This window comes from Toxotes jaculatrix, chromosome 7 (genome assembly GCF_017976425.1).
Source record: "Toxotes jaculatrix isolate fToxJac2 chromosome 7, fToxJac2.pri, whole genome shotgun sequence".
NCBI lineage: Eukaryota > Metazoa > Chordata > Actinopteri > Toxotidae > Toxotes > Toxotes jaculatrix.
Window position 1 is genome coordinate 23,064,915 of NC_054400.1, and position 14,622 is coordinate 23,079,536.

The 14,622-nt window shown below is 44.2% G+C and overlaps 1 protein-coding gene across 4 annotated transcripts in view; it reads left to right on the plus strand.

Moving 5' to 3' along the window:
* Nucleotides 1-508: 508 nt before the first annotated feature.
* The window catches only part of arvcfb (ARVCF delta catenin family member b), a 104,835-nt gene continuing 90,721 nt past the window's right edge, over nt 509-14,622 (plus strand). For all 4 annotated transcript variants that reach the window (XM_041042990.1, XM_041042991.1, XM_041042993.1 and 1 more), the window contains exon 1: nt 509-715. In XM_041042990.1, coding sequence (XP_040898924.1) covers nt 695-715 — 21 coding nt within the window. In that variant the 5' untranslated portion in view covers nt 509-694. The remainder of the gene's footprint in view (nt 716-14,622) is intronic.

The following is a 14,622-nucleotide window of genomic DNA, read 5'->3' on the forward strand; positions in this document are numbered from 1 at the left end:
CAATAATAATAAAATATAATAATGTTGGCTTTCACAATAAAACACTCATACATGTCTCTCAAGAGACACACTGTGAAGGGCACCAACCATTCTGGAGTTTCATTGGCATTACAACAATGAATAGGAAATCCTGTATGACATTCAAAATTAAACAGGCATTTCTAAACTGTAACAGACCCTGTTATTGTATATAAATTTTACTTACATTGGATGTTATATTAATTACTGCATTATGTACTATATGACATGTAAGTACCTTGATATGCAATATCTTATCGGACCATTTTCTGTTGTTTCAAGTATCAGCCTACAACCAGAATAGTAAATAGTTTTTTCTGGCTCTTTTCAAATGTCACCATTCTTTTTGTTTGCGGCACATCATGAAAACTGCATTTTGCCAGCGTGTGTAGTCTTTGCGCTTTTATTTTGAAAGCCACGCCGCCACACTTCCTTTATTTCTCTGTCTAACTCGGTCTGACTCGACTCAGCTGAGTAGAGGATGGCTGCCTGCGTCTGAGCTGCTACCTCTGCGCTCACAGGGGGAAAACTCAACGTAAATAGACAAGGAAAACGTGAGGAGACGAGAGGAGGAGAGGAGGGAAAGGAGAACTTTTCCGAGAGGTGGAAATAGTTGTCACACGCTTCCCTGGGAGGTTTTTATTTTTTTTCGGGAACGAAGGGGGAATTTTGGACCATGCCTGCTGAAGTGAAACAGGTTAGTGTTGCTGTGCCCGCCGGTCTCCTCTCTCTCCTCTCATCGTATCTTCAGCCTGTCTGACTCCTCTTTCCTTTCCCCTCCTCCTAATTGATTCCTCGTTGTTTGGATTTTGTTGCGTGCTTCTCATTTTTATCCTGTGTCCTGTATGAATTTTTTTTTTCTCAATCCAGTTTTAATGTATGAGAGCAGTGATTCTCAGATTAATCGATGTCCTTCAGGAGGATGGTGTGTGTGTGTAATGTGTGCGCACATATGGATGTGGTCTGTGTGCATGTGTGTATGTGGTATGCTTGCATGTGTACAGGCTGCTACATGACATCAGATACAGTAAGAAGCATGTACCAAGCACCACTTACTGACCATTTAATGCTGTAAATAGTCATGTCCATGAGATATGTTTAGTGGTGGTCCTGTGCTTGTGTGTGTGTGTGTGTGTGTGTGTGTGTGTGTGTTGGTGGGGGGGGGGGGGTCCCTTGCAGTAAAGCAGTGCTGTGACTTATGAGTTCCCTGACACATTCAGGGGCTCAAACATGTCTGCACCACCTATAGAATGACTGGTGTGATCATGGGACAAGCAGTGAAGTACTGAAAGTTTGTCCCTGATCATCGCCTGTGAGGCTCTGAATGAGCCTGGGACAGGATTTATATCCTGAGCTGTAGTGTGCCCGTTGTGTGAGAGACATGGCATTAAATCTCTTTTGTCTTTCACTTGCACAGATACCACAGGAATGTGCTTTTGTTGGCTCTTGCGAGTGTGTGTAACTGTGTCTGTGTGGGTGTGTACGTACCAGGGCATGATGTGCATACATTATTGGAAGTGTTCCCTGTGTTTGAAGCGCATCCACAGGCAGCCTACACCATCACAACGCTCTTTTCCCCGCCGAGCTTGGCAGCGCTCAGATGCACTAAAAAGGAAGACAGATATCCAAAAAGAAAAAAGGGAAGTGGAGGAAAAAAAAAATCTGATTGAATAAGGTCAACCTCTCATCAGCACTGTTCTCCTCTGCCGGGCTGAGAGGGGTGGAGTTACCAAACCTCTGTCTGGCAGACAAAAGCATTCTGTCAGCTCTCCACGTTGCTCTGATAATAATACGTTAACAGTTGCCCCCCCCCCCTGGATGGGTGCCACCTGATAACTTGTGGAGGCTCTGCCAAAAAGAGAAGCTAATTTCTCCCTCACACACTCTTTGCTCTCTCCATCCCTTAGTTTTGATAAGTTTGAGGGCTGTACTCCAAGTGTGGCGTGACGGATCAAAGGCAGGGCAAAAGTTGTCTGCTGGAATCTGTTGGCCTGGATTATGTGAAAGGGATGAAATGCATGTCCACAACCTGAGAGCACGTCCTCTCCAAACGCATCCCAAAATGGGTCAGAGACCGTGACCCCCGTAGGACTGAGATAGTTGGCATACTTCGGGCCAGGCAGGCATCATGACGTGACCTTTTCAGCTCAACATTCAACATTCCAGAGCTAGGAAGCACCTGCTTGGGCAGTGCTGAGGGGGAAGAGGGGTCAACATGTGTGTCCAAGACACACTTGAGCCATACATGGATCAATTTCAGTGTCCATGTTGTTGTTTTTTTTCATCATTCTCCTGGTTGCTCTGTTGTGGCTTTTGGGAACTTAAGAACACCATAGAGCATGAGTTCAGTTTGCTCCATACTATGCATGTCCCTCAGGGTATCCATTGGCCTGAAATCAGTTTTTATACTCAGGAGAATGTTGATAGCATTGTGGAGATGAGAGAAATGCTGCTCTGCCTTGACCCTAATCTTAATGTTGCAGTAGAGCTTACAGTAAATGAGTTTTAGCCCACTGCAGATTACTGCGTAGCCCTCAATTAGTGGGGCAGTCTGCTCCAGACCACTTCTGAGTTAAATATAAACTGGCTTTTATTTTAGAACTTTACACCAGCAGGGTAGCGCCTGAACCCTCCGAATGTAGCTGCAGAGGCCGTAGCATCTTCTGCTCATGAAAAACAGAAGAACAGATTTGTCGTGAAGGAGAAAGGAAAACATTATGAATAATCCAGTAGTCATCATCTTGCCAAGGTCTATCAAAAAAACGACTTTACTTTTACTCCGCGAGCTAGAAGGACGCGTCTGAATAACAAAATAATTCATCAGTGATTCAGCCAAAGACTAAAGAATGTCTTGTCTTCAGACTGCGGGTTACTGCCAGATTCCTGACAGCTAGCGGGGCTTTCAGCTGCAGCAACTGAGCATTCCCCCCTCTCCGATGCTGTTTGATTTCTTACCGAAATTAAAAAGCCGTCAAACTTGTCTCCGTCTTGTTTTTTTTTTTTTTTTCTGCGAGGGTGTTTTTGTATGACATCGCGACCATCCTTGTGTATTCTTTTCCATTCCTTTCCTCAGGCTCCCCTTGTTTGACTGCAGAAGATGTGCAAATCAATATTTGAAGACATTTAGAGCATGAGGAGTGGCATTGTTTGGGGAGTGCAGGTCATACAAGAATAATGCCAATGACCGGAAACATATGAGCGGTCAATAGCGCTGGAGAGTGCATCACGGCATATTTGCTTAGTATCTTTGCAGATTCCTAGAACTTGTCATTCTCAATATCAGGGGTTTCATTACCTGAGCAGGCATTACCATTATCCTCAGATAATAAAGCAAACATGCCAAACATTTGCTGGTTCCAGCTTTTCAGATGTGAGGATTTGCTGCTTTCCTCTGGTTTATATAATTGTAAATGAAAAAACTTTGGAGTATTCATCTGACAAAACAGTCAGATTGAATTTGTGTCACTTTGGGCTCTGGAAACTTCCCTATTTTGGACATGTTTTAGAGAAAGGAATTAGACTGTTGGGACTACAACTGATGATTAATTTCATTATTGAACTGAGAAACCAGCGGTCCTCAACATAGATCAGTAATCATTTATCAAAAAAAAGTATTCTAATTGAGTAATTGATTAAATGTGACTTTGCTTAATAATTGTCAGTGTTCCTGCCTCCTTCTCAGTATTTTTGCTTGTTCTCTGCCTGTAGTTATTAAAATGTCTTTCCCTGTTCAGAACACCTCCCTCCAGTTCTGGAGTTGACTAATCGATTTGTCAACTAATTGTCAGCCTAGTTGTTAACTAATCAGATCTAAATAAATTAATAAAAAAAAACTGAGACTAATAATTGCACCCTTACTTTGTACAGTTTATTGTGAATGAACATCTATGGCTTAGTAACGATAGTTATTTTTTGAAAGATAGTTTTGTTTACTTGATTTGAAACCTTGCAACACTATACCAGACATCTGTCTGACAAATGGGTTTAAACAAACACTAAGAAATATGTGCAAATGCCATTTGACCCCAGCAACTATTACACAGTACTATTCATAGTACACTGTATGTTCTTGATGTGGCTCATATGAACACACCCCCAAGTTTTTGGTGTTTACTCTGTGGTTGTATTCTGCGGAGCTGCAGGGGGTCTGTGCCACTCGACCCTTGGCACCGCAGACCCACCCCACCCCTCCTGTCTGCCTTGGCTTCCCCTGTCTTCTGTCCAAACCCATTTGACAGTGTGACTGATGCAGGCCTGCAGTCGTTCACTCACTGTCTGACCACTGGTGAGGACCATAATGCTCTCTCAGCTTTCATCATTGCAGTGATGGAATTTAAAAAAAAAAAAAAGGTGAGTGTCAGTAAATTGGAAGGCTGGAGGGCGGTGCTGGAGATGGATTCTTTCATACTGCTATGTTTGGATGTTTGGAAACAGCACTGGGGAGAAGAAGCAGCACTTTAATGAGATGGCAGCTTATTATCTTGGTAGAGCTGTTGTTGTTTTTTTTTTTCTTTTTACACATTCAGCTTAACAGTGTGCCTGCTATCAGAAATAAGTGAAGCCTGTATGCATGCACAGGGACTAACTTTTGCCACTAGTGGCACTGGTGCTCCCTACTGAATATTTTAGCATCACCACAAATTACATTAACTGTATTACTGATAAATGCTTTGGTAATAAATAGTCATGTCCTTTACTTTATCAGTGTATCTGTCCCTCCATAGATCTTATCCACATAAACTGCGTGAGTCATTCCTGTAGGAAAGAGTAGGTGACCTGCCGACTCCTCGTCTCAATTGTCCTCGTCAGACACTCAGGGACTGTAGTGCCGTTGGAGGGTCTGAACGATCTTTTGTTTTGAAAAATGAATCAATAGTTTGTATCATTGTCACCAAAGGGCCAAGTGAGACTGAGAGTACTTACAGGCCAGACACAGGTAGATGGCATCCTGTGCAGAATTGCCCCCATTACAATTATTGGGTCCATTAAAAAAAAAAAAAAGAAATACAGACTTAAAAGTGTGTGAGGATAGACAACTTTAGCTCATGTTATTGAGCAGTAGTGGAAGTCCTCCAAGTCCTTCCCTGGGTTACATTTTGTGCAATTAACTTCCAATAACTTCTTAATGGCTTTTTGGCTGTCAAGTATGGTAAATCCCCCAGAGGTGAGGTGTAGACACGGTGTCAGTCCACTCTCCCTTCAGCACAGAAACACACACACACACACACACACACACACACACACACACAAACGCACACACACGCTAGAGGCTACGGGGGAACATCAATTGGATCCCCGGCTTATTTACTCACTATTTGTCTGCAGGCCACAGACAGGGGAGCCCTGTTTATACGGTAGTGGGATTCATGGTTTCCCTGACTGTGTCCAATAAACACCTTCCTATCTGGGCTGCTGGAAGCCAGCAACAAGAGCCATGTGTTTGATCGGGTAGATAAGAAAGCTGCTTGCCCCAGAGACAGCAGAAGCAGCTCCGTCACATTGCGATAGAGGCTGACCAGAAAGCCGGGGAAGCAGAACTCATTACACTTTAAATTAAGTTGCGCTTGCAGCCAGATCAAGGCTGTAATTATTATAGTGGCAATATTTACATGATAATCTCATATCCTCATGGTGGTGTGATTACATAATAGCAACAGTTTGGTTATTACACAACCTGATGCTCTAATTTAAGAGATATAAACATCATTCTCCTGTTAGCATGAAACCATGGTCAGTAGGGTCTGATTATTACTGATGCTGCCCTAAGATGTTGGCAGTGCTAATAATGGTGAAGTATAGAGTCAGTGAATAGATTAAAAGCAGGTGTATACAGGAGTGGACGGAGATCACTGGTTACACAAGAAGAAAAGGAGTTTTTAATGACCCAGATCTGCACTGACTAAAAAGAAGTGTGGGTGTGTGTTTGTGTGCATGCATGTGTTTGTGCAAATTTTCCGGTGGATATATTTGTTTTTTTTTTGTGTGTGTATTTGTGTTTACATGTGTCAGCACTGTAATTGGCTTTCCAGCAGGGACTGTGGTTAAAGTTGCAGATGTGACAGTTCTTTGGGCAGCACCGTGGACAAATAAGGACCCTGGTGATCCTTAAAGCTGGTGATTGATGACACCATGGGCTGCGAATTCCCATTTTCTCAGCATCTGTAGCAAAGAAAAACAGCTGGCAGTGTGAGCGTTGATGTATAGAGGAGCTGTGGCTGAATTTGACCCAGCCCGACAACCAGACTGCACTGTAACTGTCTCAGTATAAAATTGATAGTACAGATTTAATTTCCGCTGGGGGAAGAAAACAATCATTCAAGTCCATCAGATGGACTGCAGGAACATAAACAGCCCATAGGATTAGTGGATTAATTGATATGATATGTGCAGATCATCTTGAATGGAACATAAGGCTGTCAGGAGTCCATGAGGACTGTCAATTGGAAGTTCTTTTTTCTTATTCCTCCCTTTTCCCAGTCTTCCTGTCCAGTCAGAGAGGGATCTACTTCTGGGGCCTTTTCAAAAGAAATGGGACTTCTTCTTCTCAGTTATGTATAGTTCATATAGTCTCCACCCCCTCTGTCCTGCAGCTGGGGACCTCTTTGAGGGGCCCTGAGGGGGAAGGTCAAAGTCCTCATAAAGCGTCTCTCAACCAGAAACGCAGGAACAAATGCCCCCTACTTCTCCCTTTCTCTTTTTAACCCCTCTAGTACCATCCACATTGTAATAGGCAGCACATGCAGTGCAGTCGTGGGGGCAGGGGGAGTGGGAGACAGCTCAGGCTCCTCTTGCGTGTTTAGTCTGGAACTTTCTTTTGAGGGATTAGCCCACTTCCTGTCTCTGGGCCGGCCGCTGGAAGCAGTCGGGATACCGGGGAGAGCATCGATCCTCCATCATCGTACCATCTGTCTCATGCTGCCTTTTGGGATTAATGATTCCCTCTGACAGCTCTTTAGTAGGGCTCTATCGGTGCCGGCCAACCATTCAGATTACACTGACATGTGGCAGTGCGAGGAGTTTGCATGAGGCATCCTCGGTCTATTGAGTTCAGCTGCTGTAAGGAGTCATCACAGTCACTGGGGGTTTGAAAAGCCAGCTGAAGACAAACAGATATATTTTGTTTTTTGTTTGAAGCTAACAACCATAGAAACGCACAGAAACAGTGATAAATCAAAGTGGAGTAAAAATTACTTACAGTAAATCTATGTGTCCTCAAACATGTCAACACATATAATTATCTGACTAAATGCAGCTAAATGTGTGGCTCTGAATCAGTGATTGGTTGGATGAGGCATACACCTGTGACCAGCTGTGTAGTCATTAACTTCAGCATGCTAATTCTGTTTTTGTTTTTTGATCACATAAGAAAACATCTATCAGCAGATGCTACGAAATAAGCGATGAATGATTGAAATGTAGACATGATATTGATTTTTTTAGCGAAAGGCTCATATTGTCCCATTGTATGTGAAACACCAGCATGCATGTGACCACAGTAGATCCATGTTTTGCTTACTCAGGGCTCAGTCACAGAGCCTGTAGGGAGTGTGAAGCGAGGACTGGCTGTTACTGACCCGCTGGCGGTTGAAGTGCACTGATGAGGTCCGGCGCTTCATTAGAATGCGGATCTGAACCTCACCACACATAATAGTTGCTGTAACTGCTGATGGCTTCGGTCCAGCCAGAAAAATAAAAGAGAATGATAGAGGAGTAAAGAGGGAGAGGGAAAGTCCAAACCACTGTAAGCTGACCGGCCCCGGGGCCACAACGGCCCTTGCTACTCGCAGCCGCAGCTCCGGCCCCGTCTGCACACAAACATTATGCTGACCAGTGGCAAGAGTTCAGCCAAACCAGGAACAGGAACCTCTTAAAATGAGAAAGATAAACGAGTTGCTGGGGTTTTCAGTGCTGTCAGTTTTCCTCGCAGACAACAGTTTGTACAGTTCAACGATTTCTACAATAGAGGCATCCAGACTCTGGGCTGGCTGTCATATGCCATTACATGTGACGGCACAGCATTGTTACTCATCTCCTCATCTTCTCTTGATATGTGCTTAGCCCATTCCCAGAGGAGCCACTGGCGAACAATGGAGTGATGCGCCTCTTCGCACATTCCACATGGCTCTATTGAGTTGTCTAATGAACCTCTACCGCATGCGTGGCCTGCACTGGCTGCTGGGGCTCCACGAAATACCATCTCGGCCCATCGAACCCCCTCATATTTAATTTGTTTGGAATGTCTAATAGGCTGTGAAGTGGAGCGTGGTGCAGTGTTGATCTGTGCCAGCCAGGTCTGCGGATATGGAGGGACAGGTGCCAGGCTTCAGTGGAAGGTGCTGTACTTAACACTCTACACTGGGTTGGAGAGTGTACAATCCTGGCCCTGTGGTGTAGGCTTTTAGAGCTGCCAGTGTCCCGTTGCTCCGGCCAAGCAAGCTTTTAGTTTGGTAATAGGGACATCGTAGCTGTGTGTTCTTTTTCTGAAGAGGGGGCAGCTGAAAGTTGGAGAGAAAAGGTTGTGTCAGAATTGAATCGCAGGCCAATAGACATGAAACGCAGCACAAATGACTTTCTTTATGCTGTAACTCAATCCTGCAGGATTAGAGGGAAATCATACTCTGGGACACAGAGTGCACACTGAGAAAGCAAAACAAAATAAACCAATTTTCTCAATAGCGGTCTCATTTTTACAGCGATAGAACTCTGCTTTCAGAATGAATTTTTAAATAATATTTTGATGAAATATTCTACATGTAGCAGCTTGCGTGACATTTTTGCTTTATTAGATAATAATGCACTGGGAAAGTGTCAGTGTCTGAGAGGACCAGTCATAACCTGATGGTGCAGGTGCATTAGCACCTGAGTCACTAGAACACCTCATTTTCCAACATTATTTATGCTTTTACTTGTCTCCAAAATGCAGACAGTGACATAAATAACTCCAACCTCAGCACATCAGCTGCTGTCAGTGGTTTTTGTCTGTGATGTTGTAGACATTGTGGAAGAAAAAATACAGCTCTGAAGATTGATAGTGCAAGTACATTGCCTCTAAAGGATACCCAGTGCTGAAGGATCACAGCCTGTGTTTTCCTAACTGGACCTTTGGCTGCCATAACCGTTACACTCTCATGTCTATTTATTTCCCCATGACTGTTCTAAGTTGCCGTTGGTTACCAAATCGCTTTCCTGGATCCTTAGAGATTCAAAGGGGGTCTCAGTTTAACACCCTGGTTGGTCTGGAGCTGTACTAAGGCTTGTTTTTTTCTTCTTTACCTCCTCGGTTTTAAGATGTGTGGAAAAGAGTGCACTAACCCCTGCGAAGATTTCAGAGTTAAGCAAACAGGGCCTGTTGACACAGACCTCCTTGAATTCCCAAATTCTTTCCATCACATTCTAGTACAGTTAAGAGAGGCTTAATCCAATAAAACCCACTCTTCGCCTGTTTTGTGCTCTGTCTCCCTTGAATCTGGCTCTGAGTGTGTATGTGTCTACGTGGGGGTGGGGTTCAGTACGTCCCTGTGAAGGAGTGGCCAGCTGCAGCCTCTGTTGTTCAGGCCACAAGGGAACACAGGGAGTGTTTTTGGGGTCATGGAGCAGCTACATTCCAGACTCGAATGCTCAGATGGGAGCACTCATTCCTCACTCTGCTCCAAGCCATAACCCACCTCCGCTGTTTTCCCTGTGTCACTGATCCACAGCCTTTCAGACATGGTGTCCCTGAAACACTGGTGCTAATTAAGGCTGCTGGTGTCTGTAAGTGGCCAGCAGAGCATGTATCAATGCCCCCTTGTGCAGTGCGTCACTTACCGGTGAGCCAGAAGTCACGGGAGACCAGGCTGAGTGCGCCCTTCCCTTGATCCCTCATGTTCTCACGGCGCTCATGTTGTGACTTTAACAGGGCCTTGTTATGGTCTTTTACTACTAATGGTGATGAAAGTGAAGTGCGCTGAGTGCTTTACTACCTTCTATGATTACCTGCAGAAATGAACTCAGTTGGTACTTTCAGCAGACAGGGAAAAACTTTAAGGGGGATTGGAAATTTATTTCAGTTTTGGTGACTGAAGTGCAAGACACAATGACAGTATCATGTACTGTTGCCTTGGAGCGACACATCAGACGCTACATACAGACAAATGAAGTAGCTCAGGTACTGTAGGGAGTGACTGTGAGAAATTTGATTTTTTGGAAAGTGTTGACACAAAGGACAGTATCATATCCTGACATGTAAATATTTAAACGGGTCAACAACTGACCACAGAGCAAACCCTGAGACCTATACACACAGCAGTGGCACCATGTTATCCTTTTAGGCCAGAGCCCAACCAGGCCCCTAAGGTGCCCCTTCACAAGACCCTGACCTGGGATTTCACCTCACAATGTAACACATTTTCTGTAAATTCAATTTAAAAACTGGCAATAGATAAAATAATCAAATTGGAAAGTTGCTGATTGGCTGAGTCAATTAAATACCTGAGAAATCAATGAACATAACGACACCAACGCAGAAATTACCTTCCACCAGTGATACCAAAGGGACTGCTTCTTCCAACAGAAGAATTTCTATTATCTCTGATTATCTAGTATATCAAGATAAAGCCCAGCCCTACTCACCGGATAGCATGATTGAGAATACAGAATACAGTATTATTTCCATGATCAATAAGTAAAACAGCTTTGGCAATTTGAACGAACTGTGTGACCTTCCAAATCGTGTCACTTTCAGCTTTTCACCAGTGATGTACTCTGATATATTGATTAAAAACTTTGTGGATTTCAGCCTTAAGTAATTCATTACTTTTTTTTGTTTTGCTGCAGTTTCACAAATTAGGAATATGCAAATATGTTCATGTTCTGCTGTATTAGTGATGACAAATTGCCTGCATTTTCCAAAGAGTCCAGAATTATTCCAACCAATCTCTCTGAAATATGGTCATTGCATCAGGGGCTGAGAGTTGGATACTAAATATGTGGGCCGGTCTTCAAAGGGAAAGCTATTGTGTCCCCTGCCACATTGCGGTGTGGAAATCACAGTGGGCACGTGCACAGAGACCGATCTGAAATTACAGGCCTCCATCCACACTCTGCAATCTGAGGCTTGCAGGCAGCAGGACTGGCATGATGTCCCCAGCCCTCCGACCTTGGAGCCCCGAAGCCACAAGCTGCTGCTGTTGTGCTGTACTCCGGTGACTGTGGCAAACAAGCCTCCTGTCTTCTCTCCAGCACACACCAACAAACCTAATTAACTTTCCCTCTCGGCCGAACGCTCCTTCCTCTGCTCTGCCACAGCTGTGCACCCTGAAAAGTCCCAAGTACTTTGAAAATGCTTTCTTCCTGAGTGCATGGATTCCCAAACCTTCACTATATGGTGCCAGTTTGCAGCACACAAACTCACAGAGGTTTGTTTCAAAGTCAGACTTAGACATATTATGTTCCTCTTTCCATGTTTTGGGGTTTGAGGGGTGCAGAGGTTTGCAGTGTCTTGAGCAGGTGCTGCAGAGGAAAACTTTCCCTGCCTTTTCACTGCAGATAACCTCTCCAGGGAGGAGCTGAAGTCTGCAGGAAGGAGTGGAAAACTAGGTTTCTTTTGTATGTTTACCATACTGAGCCTGTGTGCTTCTGTGCTTGTGCACATTGTGGATGCTGTGCTAACGTTACAGAAGCTTCTACGTGTGAATTCCTGTGTACCATGTATATTTGGCAGTGCGTTTGTGAACTTTGCTGGCGGCAGCACTGCAGTATTGTGCAGTGAGGTTCTGAAGTGGGTCAGCCTCTCTGTAGTGCTGAAGCTCCTGTTCGCTCTCAGAGGAGCTCGTGAGTCCGGGAGAAATCTGCCACAGGCGGACTTAACCATCGCTGCCAGTACACACGTTTCTGATCCCTGTGGACATGGAACAACTAAAAAATGATATAACATACCTGCATACTAGATTAATGCTCCCCTGGTGATTTATTCAGGAACTTTTCCATCTGTCTTTCCATGTATATTCAAAAGTTGGATGCTCATGTTATACTCCTCCTCTATTTCTCAGTGGTATCACAGCAAGTCCAATTTGTCAGAATATGGTCCAAGTACAGTTTTCTTTCCAGTGGAATTAGAACAGTGTTTTTGGGTTGCCTCTGAACATGTTTCATAATGAAGCTATTATGAATGTGCAGCAGAATGACTGCAGACAATATCAGTTTTATATTTATCTTTGTATGGATAATTTTCGCTCTCGAAGTTACATCTTTTGGCTCGGGGTTTCGCCTTGGCTGCTTTGAATGATGAGCGTTTGGCTGCCCATGGATCTTTCAGTCCTTCCTGGCAGGCGGAGCTGCCTTAATTGTTGCATGCCTCTGGAACGTGCCTCGCTAATGGGGCTGTTGGAGTCCCAATCAGTCAGCGCTGTGTTCTCTCTCTCTAATATCCCGACTTGAACAAGCAGGGCAGCCTAGATGATGCAACAAACTGCTTTGGTTTGGTGACTTCACTCAGGAGGCTGTGGCCCGAAGGAATGATATCTCTTTCATGCTTCTTTTAGGCCGTCTGATGTCAAACCGGGATCCAGCAGAGATGGCGTTTTATGTTAATGTCTGCTGGGTCTGTTTTTGCGCGTGTCGCCAGGCTGGTCTTGTGAAACAACAGCTGTGATGAAATGCGACAGCCATGCACTCAGACAGTTACAGAGACTAATTTCTCAGACTGTGACAACCTAATTCAAGCTGGATGTGCAGAGAATTTGTTTTGATGTCACTCCAGAAAAACCTCAATGGGGGTTTGTTTTGTTGATGCCATTACCGATGCTTCTATACACCAGTAAGCAGTCTCAGTAAACACTCGATCATAGCGGCCAATTGTCTTCGACATTGCTGAGCATTCACACAAGTAAAAGGTCCTGTGTAGCTCGCAGTGAGGGAGGAGCTTTTCCTGTAAAACTCCAGAGATTTGCATAATGGGAGCTTATTTCTTATTCCCTCAATTCCTTTCAGGTTCAACCGGGAATTCCACCATCTTTTCATTGACAGTGTCCAAGGGCTGACTCATTGTGTGCTGTCCTGCAAGTCTATAGAGGTGATTTGGGAGACTGGAACAGCAGTGGTCTAATACCTCAAATGAGTCATGATCCATGCCTCCCCCCTCCCTCCCACCCACCCACCCCTACCTCTTTACAGTCCAGGGCCTACATTTGGAGCAGCGGACGAGAGGAGCTTTAACCACTCAGACTGAAATGAGCATTATTGCACTACACGCTGCTGGCCTCCCTCTGTTGCTTAATCTTTATTTTGGCTTTAGAACAAGTGCTGGAACTCCTGGCAAGGAAAGCAAACCTCTAATAGGGGGAGATGTGAGCACCTTGTCACCATATGGGGCTCGGAATTCCACCGAATTGCTCTCTAATCTCCACAACATGTTAGGAATTTGAAGCCCTTGTTTTTCAGGAGAAAATAGCAGTCCGCTCCCCACGTGGCTTCTCTTTTGGCGTGCAGTGTGGGAGTGCCATTTGTAGCACTCCTGTAGCACTCTGACTTTTGAAACACACACATGCACACACAGAGGAAGTCACTGTGTCTGTGTTGTTGTTTTTGGGACACTCCTCTTTAGGTTTGTTGCAGGGAAGATGTGGACCAAAGCAGGGCAGAGCTGGGAGTGCTGGTAGGGTTTCTGACTTGTGGCCTTGGCTGATAAGGGGCCTGTTCCAGAAAGCACATTTAACACTGAACTTAATCCTGCACTGAGTTGACCAATGGTGAGTGGGAAGCTCAGAGTTTTCAGTTCCAGAACAGCTGATCAGATTTAATTCAGTCAACTTTGTGTCACTCTGGGTTAAGAGTTTGCAAGGTGAGGAAAAAAAGCCATCAGTGGAGTTGTGATCCTACGATTCACCATGACAAAAAACAAAACAAAACAGCCTTTCAGTGCCAGTGGAGCTAGAAATATGAATGTCTAACAGTCCACATTTAACTTTAAAAAACACAGGAACATAAGAGCCTGAGTTGGAGAACAGAGTCAACAAGTTAAGACTATTACATTTTATTCAGCACAGTCCACTCATTCATTGTTTAACAGACTTGAATTTCCTTAATGGATGATAAAGCTGGAGTCCTTCAGTTTGTTAACCCCTGTTAGCTGCACTAAAAATGACATGATGTTTCTTCAGTGTGGCATGTTATCAGTCATAGGAAAATTCTATCAGCAGGGCCAATCAGCATGAGAAATGATTATTCATTGATCAGCTACTTATGTGTCTAAAGCTTCAGAAAGATTTTAAAATTAATTTACAGTGATTACTACAGTGATGTAAGGTAACTGTTTGTGAACTGACTGACAACCTGACAGTTGTCTTAATCTCCACAGTGTCACAGTGTTATTAAGTAGAGATGGATATGCGATATTCACCAGGAACTGTTCCACCATTTTTCGAAATCTGGAGAAAGAGAGAAAGTCTGACTAGATGAAGTTCACAGAGTGAGTTACGACTCAAGAGTCCCTCTAATCTCAGGGTTAACAAACCCAGAGTTTTCACTAAACCTGCTTTCTGGAATACACCCAAGTTGTCTCGTGTGCTGAAGTAAAGTAGTCATGTGCAGATATCATTGTACACGACATGTGATGCATTGCCCGGC